The sequence below is a fragment of the Pteronotus mesoamericanus genome, unplaced genomic scaffold, assembly GCF_021234165.1.
Source record: "Pteronotus mesoamericanus isolate MK-2021 breed Mesoamerican mustached bat unplaced genomic scaffold, CSHL_Meso_final scaffold_651, whole genome shotgun sequence".
Classification (NCBI taxonomy): Eukaryota; Metazoa; Chordata; class Mammalia; order Chiroptera; family Mormoopidae; genus Pteronotus; species Pteronotus mesoamericanus.
This window is the reverse complement of record NW_026555325.1, coordinates 3,364,782-3,382,064: the sequence shown is the minus strand read 5'-3', so window position 1 is coordinate 3,382,064 and position 17,283 is coordinate 3,364,782. Positions and strand designations below refer to the sequence as shown.

Here is a 17,283-nt window from a genome sequence, read left to right as displayed (position 1 = left end):
TTAATTTTTTGTACAGTTTTTTTGTTTTCTGTTTCATTCAATTCTGCTCAAATTTTTATTATTTCCTTTCTTCTGTTGACTTTGGGCTAAGCTTATTCTTCTTTTTCCAGTTCTTTAAGATGTAATGTTAGGTTGTTTACTCGAGATTTTTCTTGTTTCTTAAGATAAGCTTGTAATGATATAACCTTTTCTCTTATTACTGTTTTAGCTGAGTCCCAGAAGTTTTGATAAATCATATTGTCATTTTCATTTTTCTCTACATATCTTTTGATCTCACCATTTGTTTTTGTTTTTTCAGTTTATTGCACGAAGGAGTTACACTAATCCAAGTTTAAAAAAAAAAAAGACCCTAAAAGGTTACATTGCACAAGCTGTGAGGTTTTTAAACTTGTGAAAAGGGATGGAAGGGAAATTCTACTCATTATAAGGAAATCTTCACTTAAACTTCAGTGAGCCAAAACACTTAAAACCCATGAACATTTAGCTGGTCGTCCTTAGACAGTCCCATCTCTAAAAGGAACTGGCATATGTTCTTGCACTGGTCACCTTGTAGCTGAATTACCTCTCTACGTTGTAGATGTTCAATTACAGCACCATTGCAGGCAAATTTCTTCTTAAACGCTTTTACTAGTTTCTTCTTATGGTATTCATCAGTGATCCACTGGAAGGTAGTAAGGGTTTTACTGCTGTTTCTCTGTTGAATTCTAACATGGCCATAATCCTGAGTGCTAGCAGGAAGCAAATTGTCATCCTTACTTGCATCAGCAAAGGGGTCTAAAGAGGGAAGGTTATGGATGGCAGACAAACAATATGATTCCTTTTTTTGGTGGAAGCAGTCTGCATAAAGCTGCGGCAGAAGAAGGAAGGCAGGGGATACTGGATGTCAGGAAGCAAGGGAGCTCAAGGGGGAGGTTGCTGAGTCCTCAGGGGCAGCTCAGTGACTGGGGCTGATCTCACCTTTTATTTCTTCTTTGACCTAGTCATTTTTAATAGTGTGTTGTTTAATCTCCACATATTTGTGGGTTATTTAAAAATTTAAATCAGTTTATCTGTAAAATTATGCTGCACTAGAAAGTAAATTCATTCCTTGGTTTCTCTAGATCAGGAATCAAAAATTTTCTCTTAAAGGGCAAGGTAGTAAATACATTTAGCTTTGCAGGCCAAAGGTTCTCTGTCACAGCTACTCAATTCTACTATTGTATTTCTAAAGCAGCTGTGATCCAATACATGTACTTACAAAAGCAAGCTGGGGGCCAGATGCGGTCCTTGAGCTGTGGTTTGCCAAATTCTGCTGTAGATGAAATCCCACAGATGCTGCTAATCCTGGGGTATAGGTTCCCACAAATCTCTAGCTCTACCAAAAGATGCAAATACAATCAATATTTTAATAGACTGGACAATAGAATTTACAGACCAACTTGATCCTTTCTCACTGCCCTCCAGCCTGTTCTACAAACTAATTTCTTTTCTCTCTGCTAGCTGAAATCTTAGGCTGGTCCCACAGCTTTTTTAGTCTCTCTTAGATTTTTTTTAAAAAAGTTTCTGCATACCTTGAGATAGAAAACAGTCCACTGCAATATTTTAGTCACATAACTCCATTTCTTATACAAATTCTTCCTTTCCTTTAGTGCCATTCTCCTCACTGAATCCTCTGGTCACTACAGCTTGTACCACTCCTCCAGTGTAGTCTATGGTCTGTGTGTTAATTTTGATAACATATACTGCCTTACAGCCTCATGTTTTATATTTTTTCTAATGATTGATAATATGTTCTAAATATTGTAGTCCCCAGACTGAGGAATCTCCCTCACCTCCTTATATCCTATCGGAAAGTCTCTTTGATTTTACTCTGAAATCATCCATCTCTCTCCCTCTCTAGTTACTATGCTGTACTATAACCATCACCTACTTCTGTGAGAACTGACATGGGCCCTAAGTTTATACATCATTCATTTCCTCTTGATCTTCTACTTGAATTATTATTCACTCTACAGTAAGAATAATCTTTGTTCTTCGGAAGGTGAGTGTGATCTTCCCTCCATACCAACCCAGTCTTTGCTCCCCAAAGTCCCTTTAAAACTTTTACTGACTTACCATTTGCTCTTAGAATTAAGACACAACTCCTTTGACTTAAAGATAAGATCTGCCTGATAGGACCCTCCCAACATTTCCAGGCCCACCTGGTCCTGAGAGAGGGTATGTGGCCAAACAGCTTTAATTGATAGAAGATATAGGAACTGTCAAAAAGATGGAAGACCATTGCCCACTGGATTTCTGGCCTAAATGTTGCAGAAACCAGCTCAATCCAACATGGCAACTAGTTTACCTAACAGTAACCTCTAGTCTCATTATATGCTTATTGCAATACATTAGCATGCTAAAGACATGCCCCACAAAAGCATAAAGTCCACATAAAGACACAAACTAGGCAACAGAGTTCTTCTGAGAAATCTCTACTTTTTTCCTAGGGAGATCCTGAATATCCTCTCCCACATGGACTACCCTATCCTGATTAAATGAACCTTAAAAAAAGAAACAAATTCCACTAAAAGGGGGCTGCTCTATCTGTGGAGTATCCCACTCTCTGTCTCACTGTTTCACTAAGTTCACTTTCACTTTAAAATCTATGCTGGGTCTCAGTTGAATTCTTTCCTGCACAAAGCCAAGAACCCACTGTGGATGGCAGATCCTTGGCTCCCCATACCCTGGAACGCTTGTGTAAGTCCCACCCTCCTATCATTCACACCCTTTCAGCCACACTGGTTATATTTTAATTCCTTATACTCATCTCTACTTCCTACCAGAAGTCCTTCACATGCTGCTACATCTGTCTGCACATCCCTTTCTCTGCACTTCCCTTCATTAACTCCTTTTAAACCTTCCTACTGTTACAATAGGTAGTTATTTAGTTAGTTATTAACAAAGTAAGGGAGCAAATGGAATCAGACATTAAGCCTGATTAACTAGGAGGCTGCATCAGGCATTAAGCCTAATTAAGTCTGGAAGCCATAGCTTCCAGACACTCCAGGGGACAGCTGCATTGCTTCACCAAGGGGATTAACATCCCTCCATCTCCCACCAAGTAGGGAGGAAGGACTGGCTTTCCAATCTTTCCTAGGGAACAATCAGCCCCTTTCCATAAATTACTGGAGGAAGGGATAAACCAGTAAAGTGGAAATCCCTCTGCTGAGGCATGTGCAGTAAAAGCCCATGTCCAGGCAAAAACTATGAGGCATGGCAGTAGGAGTCAAAATAATGACCATAAAGAGGAGTTTAGCCTGGGAAAATCTAGGAAAAACCCGGATAGGAAAAAGGAACAGAAACCTGGAAGGTACAAGAAAGGGATTGGATAAGGGGAAGGCCCAAGACAAGCCCACAAAGAATTAGGACAATTGGTTAGTTTTAAAGCAAGCTTACCCCTTTCCAAACCCAAGGAAATATAATCAAAGTTTAAAAGCAGTGTTCATTCATTTTCTCCCTCTGTGTGTGTAGCAGTAGCACCCGTCTGGGTGTCGCAACTGCGAGGCCGAAGCACAGTGCCCAAAGTGAGGGCGACAGAGACTAAGCTAGGCTGCTGAGACTTCAGATGCCAGTTCAGACTAAAGGCACAGCAGCTCTGGGTCCTGGCCTCTTCCTGGGTTTGGTGTGGCCCCAGAGGCTGGACTTACTCCATAGTGAGAGGGATCCGAACCACCTGGTTGTAGATGAGACATCAGGCACCTGGAGGCAGTCCTTTGTTTTCACTCTAATAAATCTTGCCTCAAGTCCTCCTGTGCAAGGGTCCCCAAACGCATTTCCAATGGCTCCGCAAAAGAATCTTATTACCACCAGCAACACTACCTCAGTTCAATTGTCTCCTCCCCCTATTTGACTTGAAAACATTTTGAGATGCCCTGATTGGTGTGGCTTACTGGGCTGGATATCATCCTACAAACCAAAGGTCACCAGTTTGATTCCCAGTCAGGGCACATGCCTGAGTTGCAGTCCAGCTCACTGGGTGGGGGTGTGCAAGAGGTAACCAACTGATGTTTTTCTCACACATGGTTCTCTCCCTCTTTTTCTCCCTCCCTTCCTGCATCTCTAAAAATAAATAAAATCTTTTAAAAGAAAACATTTTTGAGAAATACATTATGGACAAAAATAACACATTAACTATGTGTGTTTAGAGTTTTATTTGCTACTATTTTTCACTTGATTGTATTAGGTAAGGCGTTTTCATAAGTAACCAAAATTTCATATCAGACTGGTTTGAACTATTGAACACATTTCTTAATTTATAAGTTAGAAAATTTCAAAAGTACAGTTTTTTCTCTACTATACCAGCTTCTTTCTTTGCAGCTGGCTCACCTCTGGCCTTCACATGGGTTGGCTTTGTTCTCAGGCTCACTTTATTGTAGCAGCAAAAAAGGGCAATTCAGTTTCAGACTTTGTATACTTGTGCTACTCCATCCAGAAGGAAATTAAGAGAACACTTCTCACTAAATCATTAAACAGAAATCCTTAGTTTTGTTCTTGTGGCCCCACTTAGGGAAGATGACCCTCCTTATTGGTAGAGTGGGTGTGCCCATTGGCTTAAACCCATGTATGCTCACCCGGGAGGGAGCAGTAGGGGGTGGGATTTATTCTCTCTTGGCTCCAGAGCTGCTTCACTGAGGGAAAGGTTGATTTTCTAAACGAAAGATCAGCTTTCTGTGGCAAAATGAGCAGAGACCTGGGTGCCTGGAAAACTACCTACTGCATACCACAGTGATAAACCGAACATTCCCCCACTTCATTTAATCTAATCATGTGCTAAAACATTACATTTAAAATCTTCACAGTTGCTTTGGTGTGATGTTCCAGCCCATGAATCCCATGAATATAACACCTTCATTTTATTAGTTAGACAAGGAAGTTACTTCCAATGTTTTGAAATATTACTGCAATAATTATTCTCCCTCTCTTCCTTTGACTAGGTTCATCTTTCTCTTCACTATATTCACTTTATCTATTATAAATAATACTAGATAAACATGTTTGTGCATAAGTATTTTTCTACCTCTCTGACTATTTTCTTAGAATAAATTTATAATGATGAGTTAATGGGTCAAAGGCCAAGATTATTGAAATATAAATTTTCCTTCAAGGAGATTGTACCACTTTATATTGTACAACAGACACTCGGTGTGTGACTGAGCTAGCTTCTTGACATTCTTTCTAATTAACACAACTCCCACCCCCCACTGCCATCCACAAGTGTCAAGTTTCCTATCACCTCTGTGACTTTCTTTCTACTGTATTCTCAGCCTGGTTAACTCAACCTCCCTTCCAATGCTTATTACCCACCTCTGCCAGCTTCTGTTTGTTCTAAGTTTCTGTCATATTTCTGGCATCTCACCAAATATAATCCATTGTAACCATTTGTCCATTTGTTCTTCTCTTAAACTAGGCAATGAATTATTTGATGAAAAGTACTGTTTATTAATATTCAACCCTATAACCTCACTACTTAACATTGTAGTGTAGGACATACTGTGTTTAAACTACAAACACATGGAAGCTGACCATCCTCATAGTATAATCCAAGGATGATCCATCAATCCCCAAAACTTTGTTGTTTAGTTCAGCCTGGTTCTAGTGTGAGTCTCTCAGGGCTCTCCCAGGTCTGGAGCAGAGAGTTCCTCTCCAGAGTACCACAGGGCTTGGCCAGTTATGAATGGCCACCCAGCCAATTTTTTAAATATTACTGTCACCTTCAGGCTTTGAAAGTAGCAAGAGATCATCAGATCAGGCAGATGAGGACTTGGAGCTGGCTGAGCTCTAAATCAGATGTCATTTCAATCTTTTTCCTCCAGGACCTGTTTACAACCATCAATTTGCTTGACACATATTTTGTTATTCAGAGAAGAGGGGTGAATTTGAGAGTTAGAAGAATAGGATGTGGATGAAAAAGGCCTGAATCAGGAGCTAGGAAACTAGGAGCAGAGGCTTTTGCTCCCTATTTAGCCAATAAGCTACATTTGAGTTTCTATGAAAAGATGTAAGGACCAGAAACAGACAGGGTTTTTTCAGTTAGTGTGTGTGTGTTTGTTATTGAATGGAAGTATTGCAGAGACATCAGGGCATAGATAAGAGCCAGAGGGTGATGCAACCCTGCCCCTCTGAGCTCAAGCTGGCTTTGGAGCTGAGTGGTGGAAAGAGGAAGAGGAGTGAGGGTGAGGTGCTTTGCCCCATGGCTGCAGGGAGTTCAATGGGCAGCACGGACTCCTGAAAACAAAGTTGTTATTTACCCGAGGGCAGTTGCAACAGTGAGGTCTTGGCAAGTGGCTTTGCAGGCAATGGGAGTGGACAATAGAGGAGGAAACAGGGAGGATGAGTAGGGCAAATGTGTTCTGTCAAATGTAGCTGACGACACATCTAAGAGCCCCCTTCAATGACTCCCCTCCCAAAATGCATAAGAAGCTTTCTCTTCTCCTTCCCCTTCATTAGGTCTAAGCTTTTGGCTAAGTATACTCAGTGAGGCTGAGGGTGTGATGGCAAAAACCAATGTATCCAAAGTCAAATTTCAGCTGGCGTGGTCAGGAAATTGAGAGGAAAAAAAAAACAAAACACTGGGAATAATGGAAACCAGTTATCCATTTCAGACAAGGAAGTTACATGTAAGGAAAATAGAATCTTATAAACCTTATAAAAGGCATACTTTGTTTTTTATTATATTTCACTTTACTGCTTTCCATAGATACTACACTTGCTACAAATGGAAGGCCAGACCCTCCACTAGCAAAGATTATGACTTGCTGAAGGCTCAGATAATAGTTAACATTTTTTAGCAATAAATATTTTTAATTAAGCTATGTACACAGTTTTTTCTAGACATAACGCTATTGCACTCTTAACAGACCACAGTGCTGTACAAACGTAGCTTGTATATCTACTAGGAAACCAAGGAAATTATGTGACTCACTTCACCCTGCAGTATTTGTTATTGCAGTGGTCTGGAACTGAACCTGCATCATCTCCATGATATGCCTGTAGTGCTGGACTGAACTGGTTTGTAATAGATAAATAAATGATAGATGATGGGTGATTGATAATAGATAGATAGATAGACAAATAGATAAATACAGGTGTATATATGTGCATCCATGCATAGATTTCCTAGTGTTGCCTTCTGAGAGATTCTAGAAGCAACAACACTTTGAAGGCCAGAGCTTGATTCCTTAATATTATTCATTGTTAAAAGAAACTAGGACTTCTTGAAGAAATGGTTGTCTCTAAGTCTAGGGCAAGAAAAAATACATAATGAGACTAAAACTTTTGTGTCAGTAAATAATAAAATGCTCAAGAATGATGAAAACATCAAAAAGGCACACAAATCAATTAAAAGGGACACCCATTGTCAAGGCCTAGGACAATTTGAGTGTAAAAATAGTTATTGTAATCTCTTGGGTAAAACAGGAAGCCATGAATATGTACTGATATAAATGAATAAATGGAGGAGAAAGAAAAGGTCTACTCTATAAAATATTGCCAAGTAATAAATCTAGAAGGGATGATGGAGTTAGAAAATCACCATTTGACAATGCCTGGCTCAGGCACTGTGGTGAGCAAAAACAGCAGATGTATGGGGTTATACTCCCTCTTTTCTTGGTGAGGCTCATTTATCTCTTCACTGTATTCACTTTATTGTTCCAGATATTTTCTTGTCAGTATCATTTTTTTTCCATTCCTTTTAGTTATTTTTCAGTCCCCAAATGTGACCTCTTCTCAGTTTGGTTAAATGGGACCTGCTCTCGAAGCTCCACCCCCTTTTGTGGTCACCACCATCACTTCCGTCATGTGTCTGGCCTGCATGACCTTCCTCATCCCCAACCACAGCACAAATCTATTTCTTGCAAACATGGGCAAAACCAGATTAACTCCTGTATCATGATATGAGGAAAATGGATATGCTTTTACCTTCTTTTTCTTCCAGTAGCTCTTCATACTTGCTCCCATTTAATCTGAAATGTGTTTCTTATAATGATACTGCAGGATTGGCTATTACTCAGCACTTTCCCAGTCTCTTAGGAGTTAAAATAATACAAAAGTTGTTGAATACCCCATTCTTTACATAGAATGTGTTCTGTACCTGTTAGAAAGATGAGCAAATATGGAGGGGGACACATTATCTAGCACGGTTTGTATCCCTCCCTTTTTTATCTCATTGATTTTTTATATCTTATTCTTTATCACAGGAATTATTATTTTTATTATAAAGTGAAGCAGTGGCCCAAAGATCTGGATTGTAAGCTGAGTCCTACCAGCACAAGTTTTGTGATCTTATGTGACCAACTTAATCATCAGAGCCTTAGTTTCTTCACTGAAAAAAAGGGGGTTCAACCTAATAACTTCTTAGAACATGTTTTGTTTCTGTGTTCATGTGTCTATAATTTGAGTTTTAAATAGTGGAATGATTTTTAGTGTGGTCCTCAAAATTCTTCCCTTCTCTATGGACACTAAGTGATTTCTTCAAGTCTTGGTTTTCTATACTAACATCCTGATGATTCCAGTTTTGTGTTTTTTGGTTTTTTATCTGTAGCCACCCTCCCCTCCATCTTTCCTTTGCTCCCACCATGAGCTTCCCATCTCCAACAGTTAACTAGATGTCTTTACTTGACTGTTCGATAGGCACTGCAACCAGGATGCCTAGAAGAGAATTCATTTCTGCCTCTTTCTCCTTCTCCAGCCTTTCCTGCCCCTGTAAGTGGCAAAACCATTTGCCTAGTTTCTCAGGGGAAAACATTTAATAAACTTCATTGATTCCTCTCAGTCTTACTTCTCATATCCAATTTAACAGTAATTCCTGTTTGCTTTTTCTTCAAAACTATATGCAAGCAGATGAATTTTCACCTCAGCCATGACTACTCCCAGCTATCTTTCCTTCTCCCATGACTTAGTACCATAGTCTTTCTTGTTCCTTTTCAGTCTCTGAAGAGCTTGCAAGTTCTTTCTGAAAACTGAAATTTAAGTATACCATTCTCTTGTTTAAGATCCTCAGCAGTCTGCCAATATACTCATGAAATAATACAAAGTCCTTACTATGACCTAAGAGCCTTACCAGCCACAGCAGTTGCCCACCTCTCAAATTTCATCTTTCATTCCCTCACCAGCAGTCATCCTGGCTCCTGTATGCTCTTTATATATGCTGGGAAGAGACCGGCTACTGCTTACCAAACCTGGATCTTCTCCCCAGTAACCCTGCCTACCCTCCCATGCTGTTAGGGAGGCATGTGACTGAGTTCTGGCCAGTGGAATAAGAAAATGTGACACATGCCATTTCCACCCCTAACCTGTAGAAATCTCCCACATGATCCAGTTCCTTCATCTGCCTGTAGAAAGTAGAGGACTCAGAATGCTAGAAAGTGTTAGAGCCACTCAAGCAGGGTCCTGGGTCCCTGAAGCAATACCTGGAAGCACATCCACTCACCCCACACTCACCTCTGCTGTAAGCAAGAAATGAGGTGCTTTTGTGTCAAACCCCTGAGTTTCTGTGATGGGAGTGTATAACGTTTGTTAAAACACTTAATATCCCCTAACTAAAGCATAAACCAAATTTCTTCCTATGTCATTTACTCCCTCTGCTTGAAAATTTTTCTCTGTATTCACATGTCCTACTTCATTAGATCTTTGCTTGCATGTCACCTCTTCCAAGAGGACTTCGCTCACACTCATCTAAATTAAACTAACTCACTTCCATCCCTGATTACTATTCCCTTAATGTTACAGTAATTTTCTGCAAAGTGCTTTATCATCACCTAATGTTATTGTATATTTAACTATTTTTTTTGTCTCACACAAAAATATAAAATCTGTGAGGAAAGTATCAGCTATTTCTTTTTTTTTTCCATTGTTGTATATTTTGTACTCAATTAATGCCTAGTACACAGTAGGAAATTTATCAATAATTTAAAAAATGAATGAAGGGATGAAGGGATGAATGAATGAATGAATGAGTGAATGAATGAATGAATGAATTTTAGTTGCTATTTAGCAGGATGGCCCTGTTTCAGCTGCCACTGTAACCACAAATCAAATTTCCTCTCTCCCATCTCATTTTCTTGTATAGAGTTGTACCTATCTTGTCACTTTCCATCACTTAAGTTTTTGCTTTCCTTATCTTAGCTCCAAATGCGGCAGCATGACTCCTAAAAGACCATAGTCTTTCATGGCTTTAAGTGAAAAAACAAAGGCAAAGTCCGAGCATAAGAATCTAAACCAGTCTTGAAGCCTGGTAATGAGGAGTAAGAACACAGCAGCCTCCATGGACCCAGGCTGAGACTGCCCCACACAGAGGTGTTCCCCAGCCCCTGTTTTCAGGAATAACTTTCCAGTCCTCCACTTCTCTCTGTCCTTTGGTAGGTTTTTGGCCTGGGCACCTTTGGAAAGAATGCTAGTAAACAGCAGTCCCCCCTTATTCTTTCTGGATGCATTCCAAGACCCCCAGTGGATATCTGAAGCCACAGATTGCATGAAACCCTAAATATACTTTGTATTTTCCTATACATACAGATCTATGATTAAGGTTAACTTATAAATTAGGTATAGTAAGAGATTAACAATATTTAATAATAATATAAAACAATTATATCTTTCTCAAAATATCTTATTGTACAATATTCACCCTTCTTATGATGATGTGAGATGATACAATGCCTATGTAATGAGATGTGTTTTTATTTTGAGGTGCAACAGCAAAACTAGCATGAATTTTCTTTTTTCAACACAATTTCACAGATAGAAGACTTATTCTTGCCATGGGTCTGGGCAACTTCAGCATATGATGTTGTTCTTTCCTTATTAAGTCAAGAACTTTCATCTTTTCACTTAAAGGGAGTACTTTTATGGCTCTCTTTGGCATATCTGAATTGACATCATCACTACTCTTGCACTTTGGGCCCACTGTTAAGTAAAATAGGGGTTACTTGAGCATAAGCACTGTGATACAGTGATACAGTGACAGAGAACGTTATTAAGTGATTAATGGGTGGGGAATGTATACAGTGTCAACATGCTGGACAAAGGGGTGATTCACATCCCAGGGGGAGTGATACAAGATTTCTTCATGGTACTCAGAAGAGCACACAATTTAAAACTTATGAATTGTTTATTTGGGGAATTTTCTATTTAATGTTTTCTGAGGTTAACCTCAGAAATTTAATATAACTGAGGTTAACCTTGGGTAACTGAAATCATGGAAGGTGGAACCATGGAAAGGAGGCATCACTCTCGTTAGGAGTCACACAGCCCTAGGTTCAAAGCCAGAGTCTAACCTCATCAGGTTCACCATTGAAAGTAGATCACATTCAACAATATTCCACAATATTTATCCAGCGTTTTTTTTTTTATGTGCTACTTTATAGCAAGTGATGGAAAAAGCCATAAGATAGTTGTGTAGGATGCTACCTGAAGGAGACAGTAATCTAGTTGAAAAAATAGGCATGCTTTCACATTTCTTTGGTTACAACTGTGATAAACTCCCTCATGGAGAACGGCGCTCTTTTTCTATGATGTTCCATGTCAGTCTCTAGTCTGGGGGTGGGGGAGGGGATGGGGCAGTAAACATTTTAAAAATATGATTGGATTGAAACCTAAAGGTTGAGAAATTAACTAATCAAAGCTGGGCAACAAGGCACGAGGGTGATGGGAGTGTGCAGGCTGAGCTGGGAAGGAGCCTGCAGTATTTGGAAATGCCCCTACGGCCAGAATGGCTAGTACACAGTGAGCAGCCTGGAAGCTGGTGGAAGGGAGGCAAGGGCAGGATGGGACCCAACTTGCGGGCCAAATTTAGGACCTTAGTGTTATGCTAAGAAAAAGCAAACAATAAAAAATCATTGAACTATTTGAGCACGGAGAGAGGGAGGACAGAATCCGTTCTGCATTTTGTAACAGTTGCTCAGGTTTCTGTGAAGAAAATGAATTATTAGAGGGACACGCATGGAACAGGGGAACGAACCAGGTGTAAGCTATTGCAAGATCCAAGTGAAAATCATGATTCATTGCACTAGATGGAGAGAAACAGATGGATTTGAGAGATATTTAGGAGGCAAATCAGTAAGGCTTAGTGATGGATTGGATGTGGGCGATGAAGGAGAGGAGTATTACCCACAAAAAGATACCTGGGTTTCTAATTTGAGCAACTGGAAAAATGCTGCTGCCATTCACTGAAAGGAGATTCACTGGAAAGCAAGGCAGGCTGAGGGAGAAGATCATAACGGTGATTTTGGACAATGTGACTTTGCTGTGGCAGCTCCTTATTATCTGTGAGCCTTGACCCCATGTGTGCAGTGGTGGAAACATTACTATCCCCACTGGTTAAGAAGCCTGGCGTAAGGCCCGGCAGAGTAAGTGCTCAGCAGTGTCAGTTCTCTATTCCTCTCCCCCTGCCTTCCTTTTTTAATTTATTCAACACACATCAAGCAGCCTTCCAGCTATGTGAGTGAACCCACTAAGTCCCTGCTGTCATGGAGTTTAGGGTCTTAAAGGATGGAGAAATGATAAAATAAGCAGAGAGCATTCTAGCTAAACGCAAAGAAGACGAATAGAGCAGGGTGAGGTAGAGAGGTGGTGATGCAGAGACAGGGTGCTGTTTTACACAGAACAGTCAAGGAAGTCTCTCTGGGGAAGCTGTTTAAGCATAGACAGGACTGAAATAAGGAAGCCAGCCATAAATACGGCGATGGGAAGGACGGGTCCAGGAAGCAGGGACAAAATCATAAAGGCCCTGAGGTTCATTTCTCAGCTTGTTCTCCGAGCAGCCTAAGATGTGTGTGGCTGGACCCCTCCCCCCCACCCCACCTTCCCCCAGCCTCAGTGACAATGGGAGTGAGGTAGGAGCTGATGTTAAAGAAGTGGCCGAGGGACTTTGGCTTTTACTCTGAGGGTAAAAGGGAATGGAAGCCACTGCGGGTGACAGGAGACGTGTTCTACAGTGCAGAATATTTTAACCTATGCCAGAAGTGGAAAGTCTTCATCAACAGAACCAACTCTCTAATGCTCTCTTTCTTCCATTTCTACTTCAACTCAGTGAATGCACATAGTACAGCTGTAGAATCCAATTCATTTTTTTAAATGACACCTATAAGAGCATTTACTGTGTCTCCCTTCTGGACCCTTCCACATGTACTGGTGGTTCTGATAGTCTCCTCTCATTACAACTTTGCTGGAGGTTAACCAGCCTGTTAACAGGCTTGTACTTATTTGATTTGCTGAAATAATATACAACCTAGGAAGTGGATTTTATTGCCTCTATTTTACAGATGAGGAAATTGAGGCTCGGAGAAGTTCAGTAACCTATGCAGTCACACAGACAAGAAATGGTGGAGTCAGAGTCCACCAGATGTGCCTTGGGCTTTCAGCCTCCAAGTCCATATGGCTGCTGTGGCTCCACGACAAGCTGTCTCAGTGGCACCTGTGCTTCCCTTTCAGCATATTTTTTATTGAAAGGAATATGTCTGAAAACAAACAGGCAAATGAGTATCACAAAAGTATGTTCACATTTTTTTAAAGTGCATCATGAACAATGAATGGAGAAGAAAATTTTCAAGCGCAAAAGGGGAAAGAAACTTCCAAGCAGAAAGAAGGGCAACTGTACATACTGCTTCAGGCCCCATAATATTAATTACACTTTAGAATCACATAGGATGTGTGTCTGTGTGTGTGCATATCCACACTTATGCATACACATATGTGGTCCTACTTCAGATCAATTTAAAAGACCCCAGGTCTGTTCTACTAAGCAACCAAGATTAAAAATGCCAGGTTACATATTCGTTGTCAAACTTTATATGAGGCTCCTCCTCCTTCTCTGTGGGGTCACCTATGGGAGGCTGAGGAATCTGCACACGACTTAGTAACTCAGGTGATTCTAACGCAAGTGGTGCCGGTAGGAGCTGTCCTCTCAGAACCATCTTAGTGACAAATCAGTAAATGATAATAATGATCATATTCACCAGAGGCAGCCATTTCTCCTACAGGCAGGAAAAGGATAAAAGGCAATATAGGTGTTTAAGAGGACAGGCTGCCAAATTTAACTTGAGTGGAAAAAGCCATGACTCAGCAAAGCTCATCAGGAACTTCAAGGGGCCTTCTGACTTCTAATCAGACCAATAAGAAAAAAAAGCAGTATCCAATACTGCAAAGACAGAGTGTGGAATTCTTAGAATTTCAAACATTTTCAGGGAAAAAAAAAAGTTCTGCCTTTTTTCAGAATTTCTATTTTCCGAGGGGTTTCTAAGTGCTTTTAATATGGAGGGCAATAACTCCGGCTTTTTTTAATAGTGCACAGCTAATTACCAGATGCACCGACACTGCAAGCATTTAATGCCTACATAAAACATGGGGCCATAATGAAGATAATTGAAAGTATGACTTTCATCAATATTTAATTAGCATTTGGCGTTAACTCATTATTTCGGTACAATTAATTTGACATCTTACTATATGTCCTGAACAGATTTCAATCCAGAGGGCTGTTTTATTGACGAGACATGTGTAATATCACGCAGGCCCCTGCCCAAAGGAAACAATATGAAATATGGGAGATGATTGACAGTTTAATCTAGTTCTGAATAGAAAAGTCTAATATAGTAAAGCCAAATAAGTATGTTTAATTAGCAAGGCAAATCCAGTACAAATGAAAATCCTTGGCCTTGCTCAAGAGCCAAGGATAGGACTTCACTGTGTCAGCCCCAGTTTTGGGGTATCAGCTGTTGCACTGGTTTAAGGAAATATTCAGAATCTGGGCACATTGTTGGTCTTCTGCAAACAAAAATTTTAACAACTCAAACCTGTATAAGCTAAAAAGCTCAATGTATTAGCCTGCAGAAGGCAAGGGATCCCACAGGGAGGAGAGTAAAGAACATAGGCCAGGATCCAGGATTTTATGCCAGTTTTGGGAGCTAAAAAAAGAAAAAAGAAAAACTTCCCTCCAACCTTCTATGTTCTGGCTGAGTTGATAATCAAGTCTAACAGATACAGATTAACAGGAGAAAAGGTACAAAGTTTATTATATGAATGTACGTGCAGAATTGCCATTAGAATAGAGACCCAAGGAGGCATTGGCAGTTGAGGCTCATGTGCCATCCTGGAGCTAAGGGATGTGGGGGGTAGTTTGGGACTTCAAAGGGCAAGAAGGTACTTTACATGGAGATGAAAAAACAAACATTTAGAAAGTAGGTGTTGGCCATGCCATCTTTAAAAATGGGACCCAGGGAGGACCGTGAACGAATGGGCTTTGTTAGTTTCCTCCTTGTATATCACATACTAGTTTTTATTAACTTATAGTTATCTGGAATGATATCTCTCTTCCTGGATCAGGTCCTCCATCTAAATTTTTTTAGGCAGGTTTATGCTTGTTAGCCTTTGGATAGGTCATTGGAACATACCCATGGCACAGTTTATACACATGTGAAAATGGTAAATAAGTCCCATTAAAAAAGTCTCTCGAACTATCTGTGCTAAAGGGCCAGTATTCTGTCTTGCATTCTGTTTTGTTTTGTTAATTTTCAATTGGCTGTGAATGGATAGGTCCTTAAAATATAATGAAGGAGGCGGGGAGGGGAAAGCGGGGGAGCGGGGAGGAGGAGAGGAAGAAAGTACTACATGCCTAACAATGGGCACTGATGTGGGGAAAAAGCAAATAAAAACACAAACAAGTTTCCTGAGTCCATAAACTTTATTTTTTAGTGGCAAGGAAAAAAAGTAGATAAGAAAACCCATAAAGAAAAAGATAATTTGGGGTAAAGGTGACAGATGTAATAAAAATAAACCAGGTCATAGGTCACAGGGTGATAGGGAATGATGAACTGCTTTTAACTAAGTGGTGCTGAAGGGGTTTTGACGCAAGGGCTTTAAAAGTTGAGGCTGGCCGGCCAGAAGAGCCCAGCGTCCCTGAGTCGGGGAGGAGTGCTACAGGCATCTCTGTGACTGCTGACTACACGCCACGCACTAGTGGAGATACTGGGGTAGCAAAGATTGATACGATACAGCACCTGCCTCTGAAAAGGTCATTTTCTAATTAAGACTGATAAATAATTGGAACATTTTAATGTAAGGCAGTCTGGACATTTTATTGCCCTCTTGATTTGACTAATTGTTCTGAAAAATTATTGTTATAACCCCTTTATTGAGCACCTACTATTCACCAGGTCCTCTTCTAAGCAGTTTTCATATAGTCATAGAAACCCTATTAAGGCAGGCTTGATGATGCCTATGACAATATTATTATTAATATTGAACAGTTAATAAAAAAGCACAGAGTAGGTAATTTTCAAAAATCACAGTATGTGGGAGAGGCAGAAATAAAACCCCAGTAGTCTGATGCCAGACCTAGCACACTTGATCTTTTCTATTCCTTCCTATATATAGTTCAGAGGTCAATATGTTAAAAAAGAAAAAAAAAGGGCGCTCTTTTTATTTTAAAGCCATATTTTTCAATGTAATGTTCTATTCAACTATTTTTCAAAATGAAAAGTCATATGTTCCTCATTAGAATAATACAGCCCCAATTTTTTTTATTAAATTTATTAGATGTAAAATTACTCTCTCAGCTTGCTGTTTTTAAACTCTTATTCTCAATGTTTGTACTTACCTTGTGAATTGGTAAACATCTGTGGACCACAGGCTTCTCTCAGAAAGAACTAATGAATAGATTTTAAAAGAATTTGAATTACAGTTAAAAGCATTCTATTAATAGGAGATGCTACTTCTAGAAAAGAAGGCTGCAATAGCATTTACATATAGGGAGGAGACTGTGGCTTTTTTCTTCTTATAACTTAACTAAGATACAACCATGATCCCCAATTCTGAGTCAGTCACCTGTCCGAGATATCCTAGGGCACATCTTCAGGAATAACACAATTAGTTTATGCTGAGTCCTGCTATAAATAGAAGGGAAATAAACTCAATGAACTAATTGGTATACAAATCAAATGTACATGTATCAAAACCTTTGAAAAGCAGAGCAAAGTCTGCTTTATAATATCCTAATATAGATGTTGTGTGGGGGCTTTTCTGTTTTGTTGAGGTTAAAATGACATAAAATAAACCACATATGTTTAAAGTATACAGTATAACTTTTGACACACGCATATACCCATGAAACCATCACCACAGTCAAGATAATGAATATACCCGTGATGCCCAACAGCTTCCTCATGCCCACTTTAACCGCTCCCTTGCTCCCTCTGGCCCCTCTCCTCTGTCCCAGCCCCCAACCCCAGCCAACCACGGTTCTGCTTTCAGTGCTAGAAATTAGCGTTTGCT

The 17,283-nt window shown here is 39.9% G+C and overlaps 1 protein-coding gene across 1 annotated transcript; it reads right to left on the bottom strand.

Annotated features, from left to right (window-relative positions):
* Positions 1-463: 463 nt before the first annotated feature.
* On the bottom strand, positions 464-13,928 carry LOC129061764 (eukaryotic translation initiation factor 1-like). Its single transcript, XM_054562525.1, has 2 exons — positions 13,785-13,928; positions 464-847 (listed from the first exon to the last, which is right to left on the bottom strand). The coding sequence occupies exons 1-2, from the start codon at positions 13,926-13,928 to the stop codon at positions 464-466; spliced, it is 528 nt and encodes a 175-aa protein (XP_054418500.1).
* Positions 13,929-17,283: the final 3,355 nt, after the last annotated feature.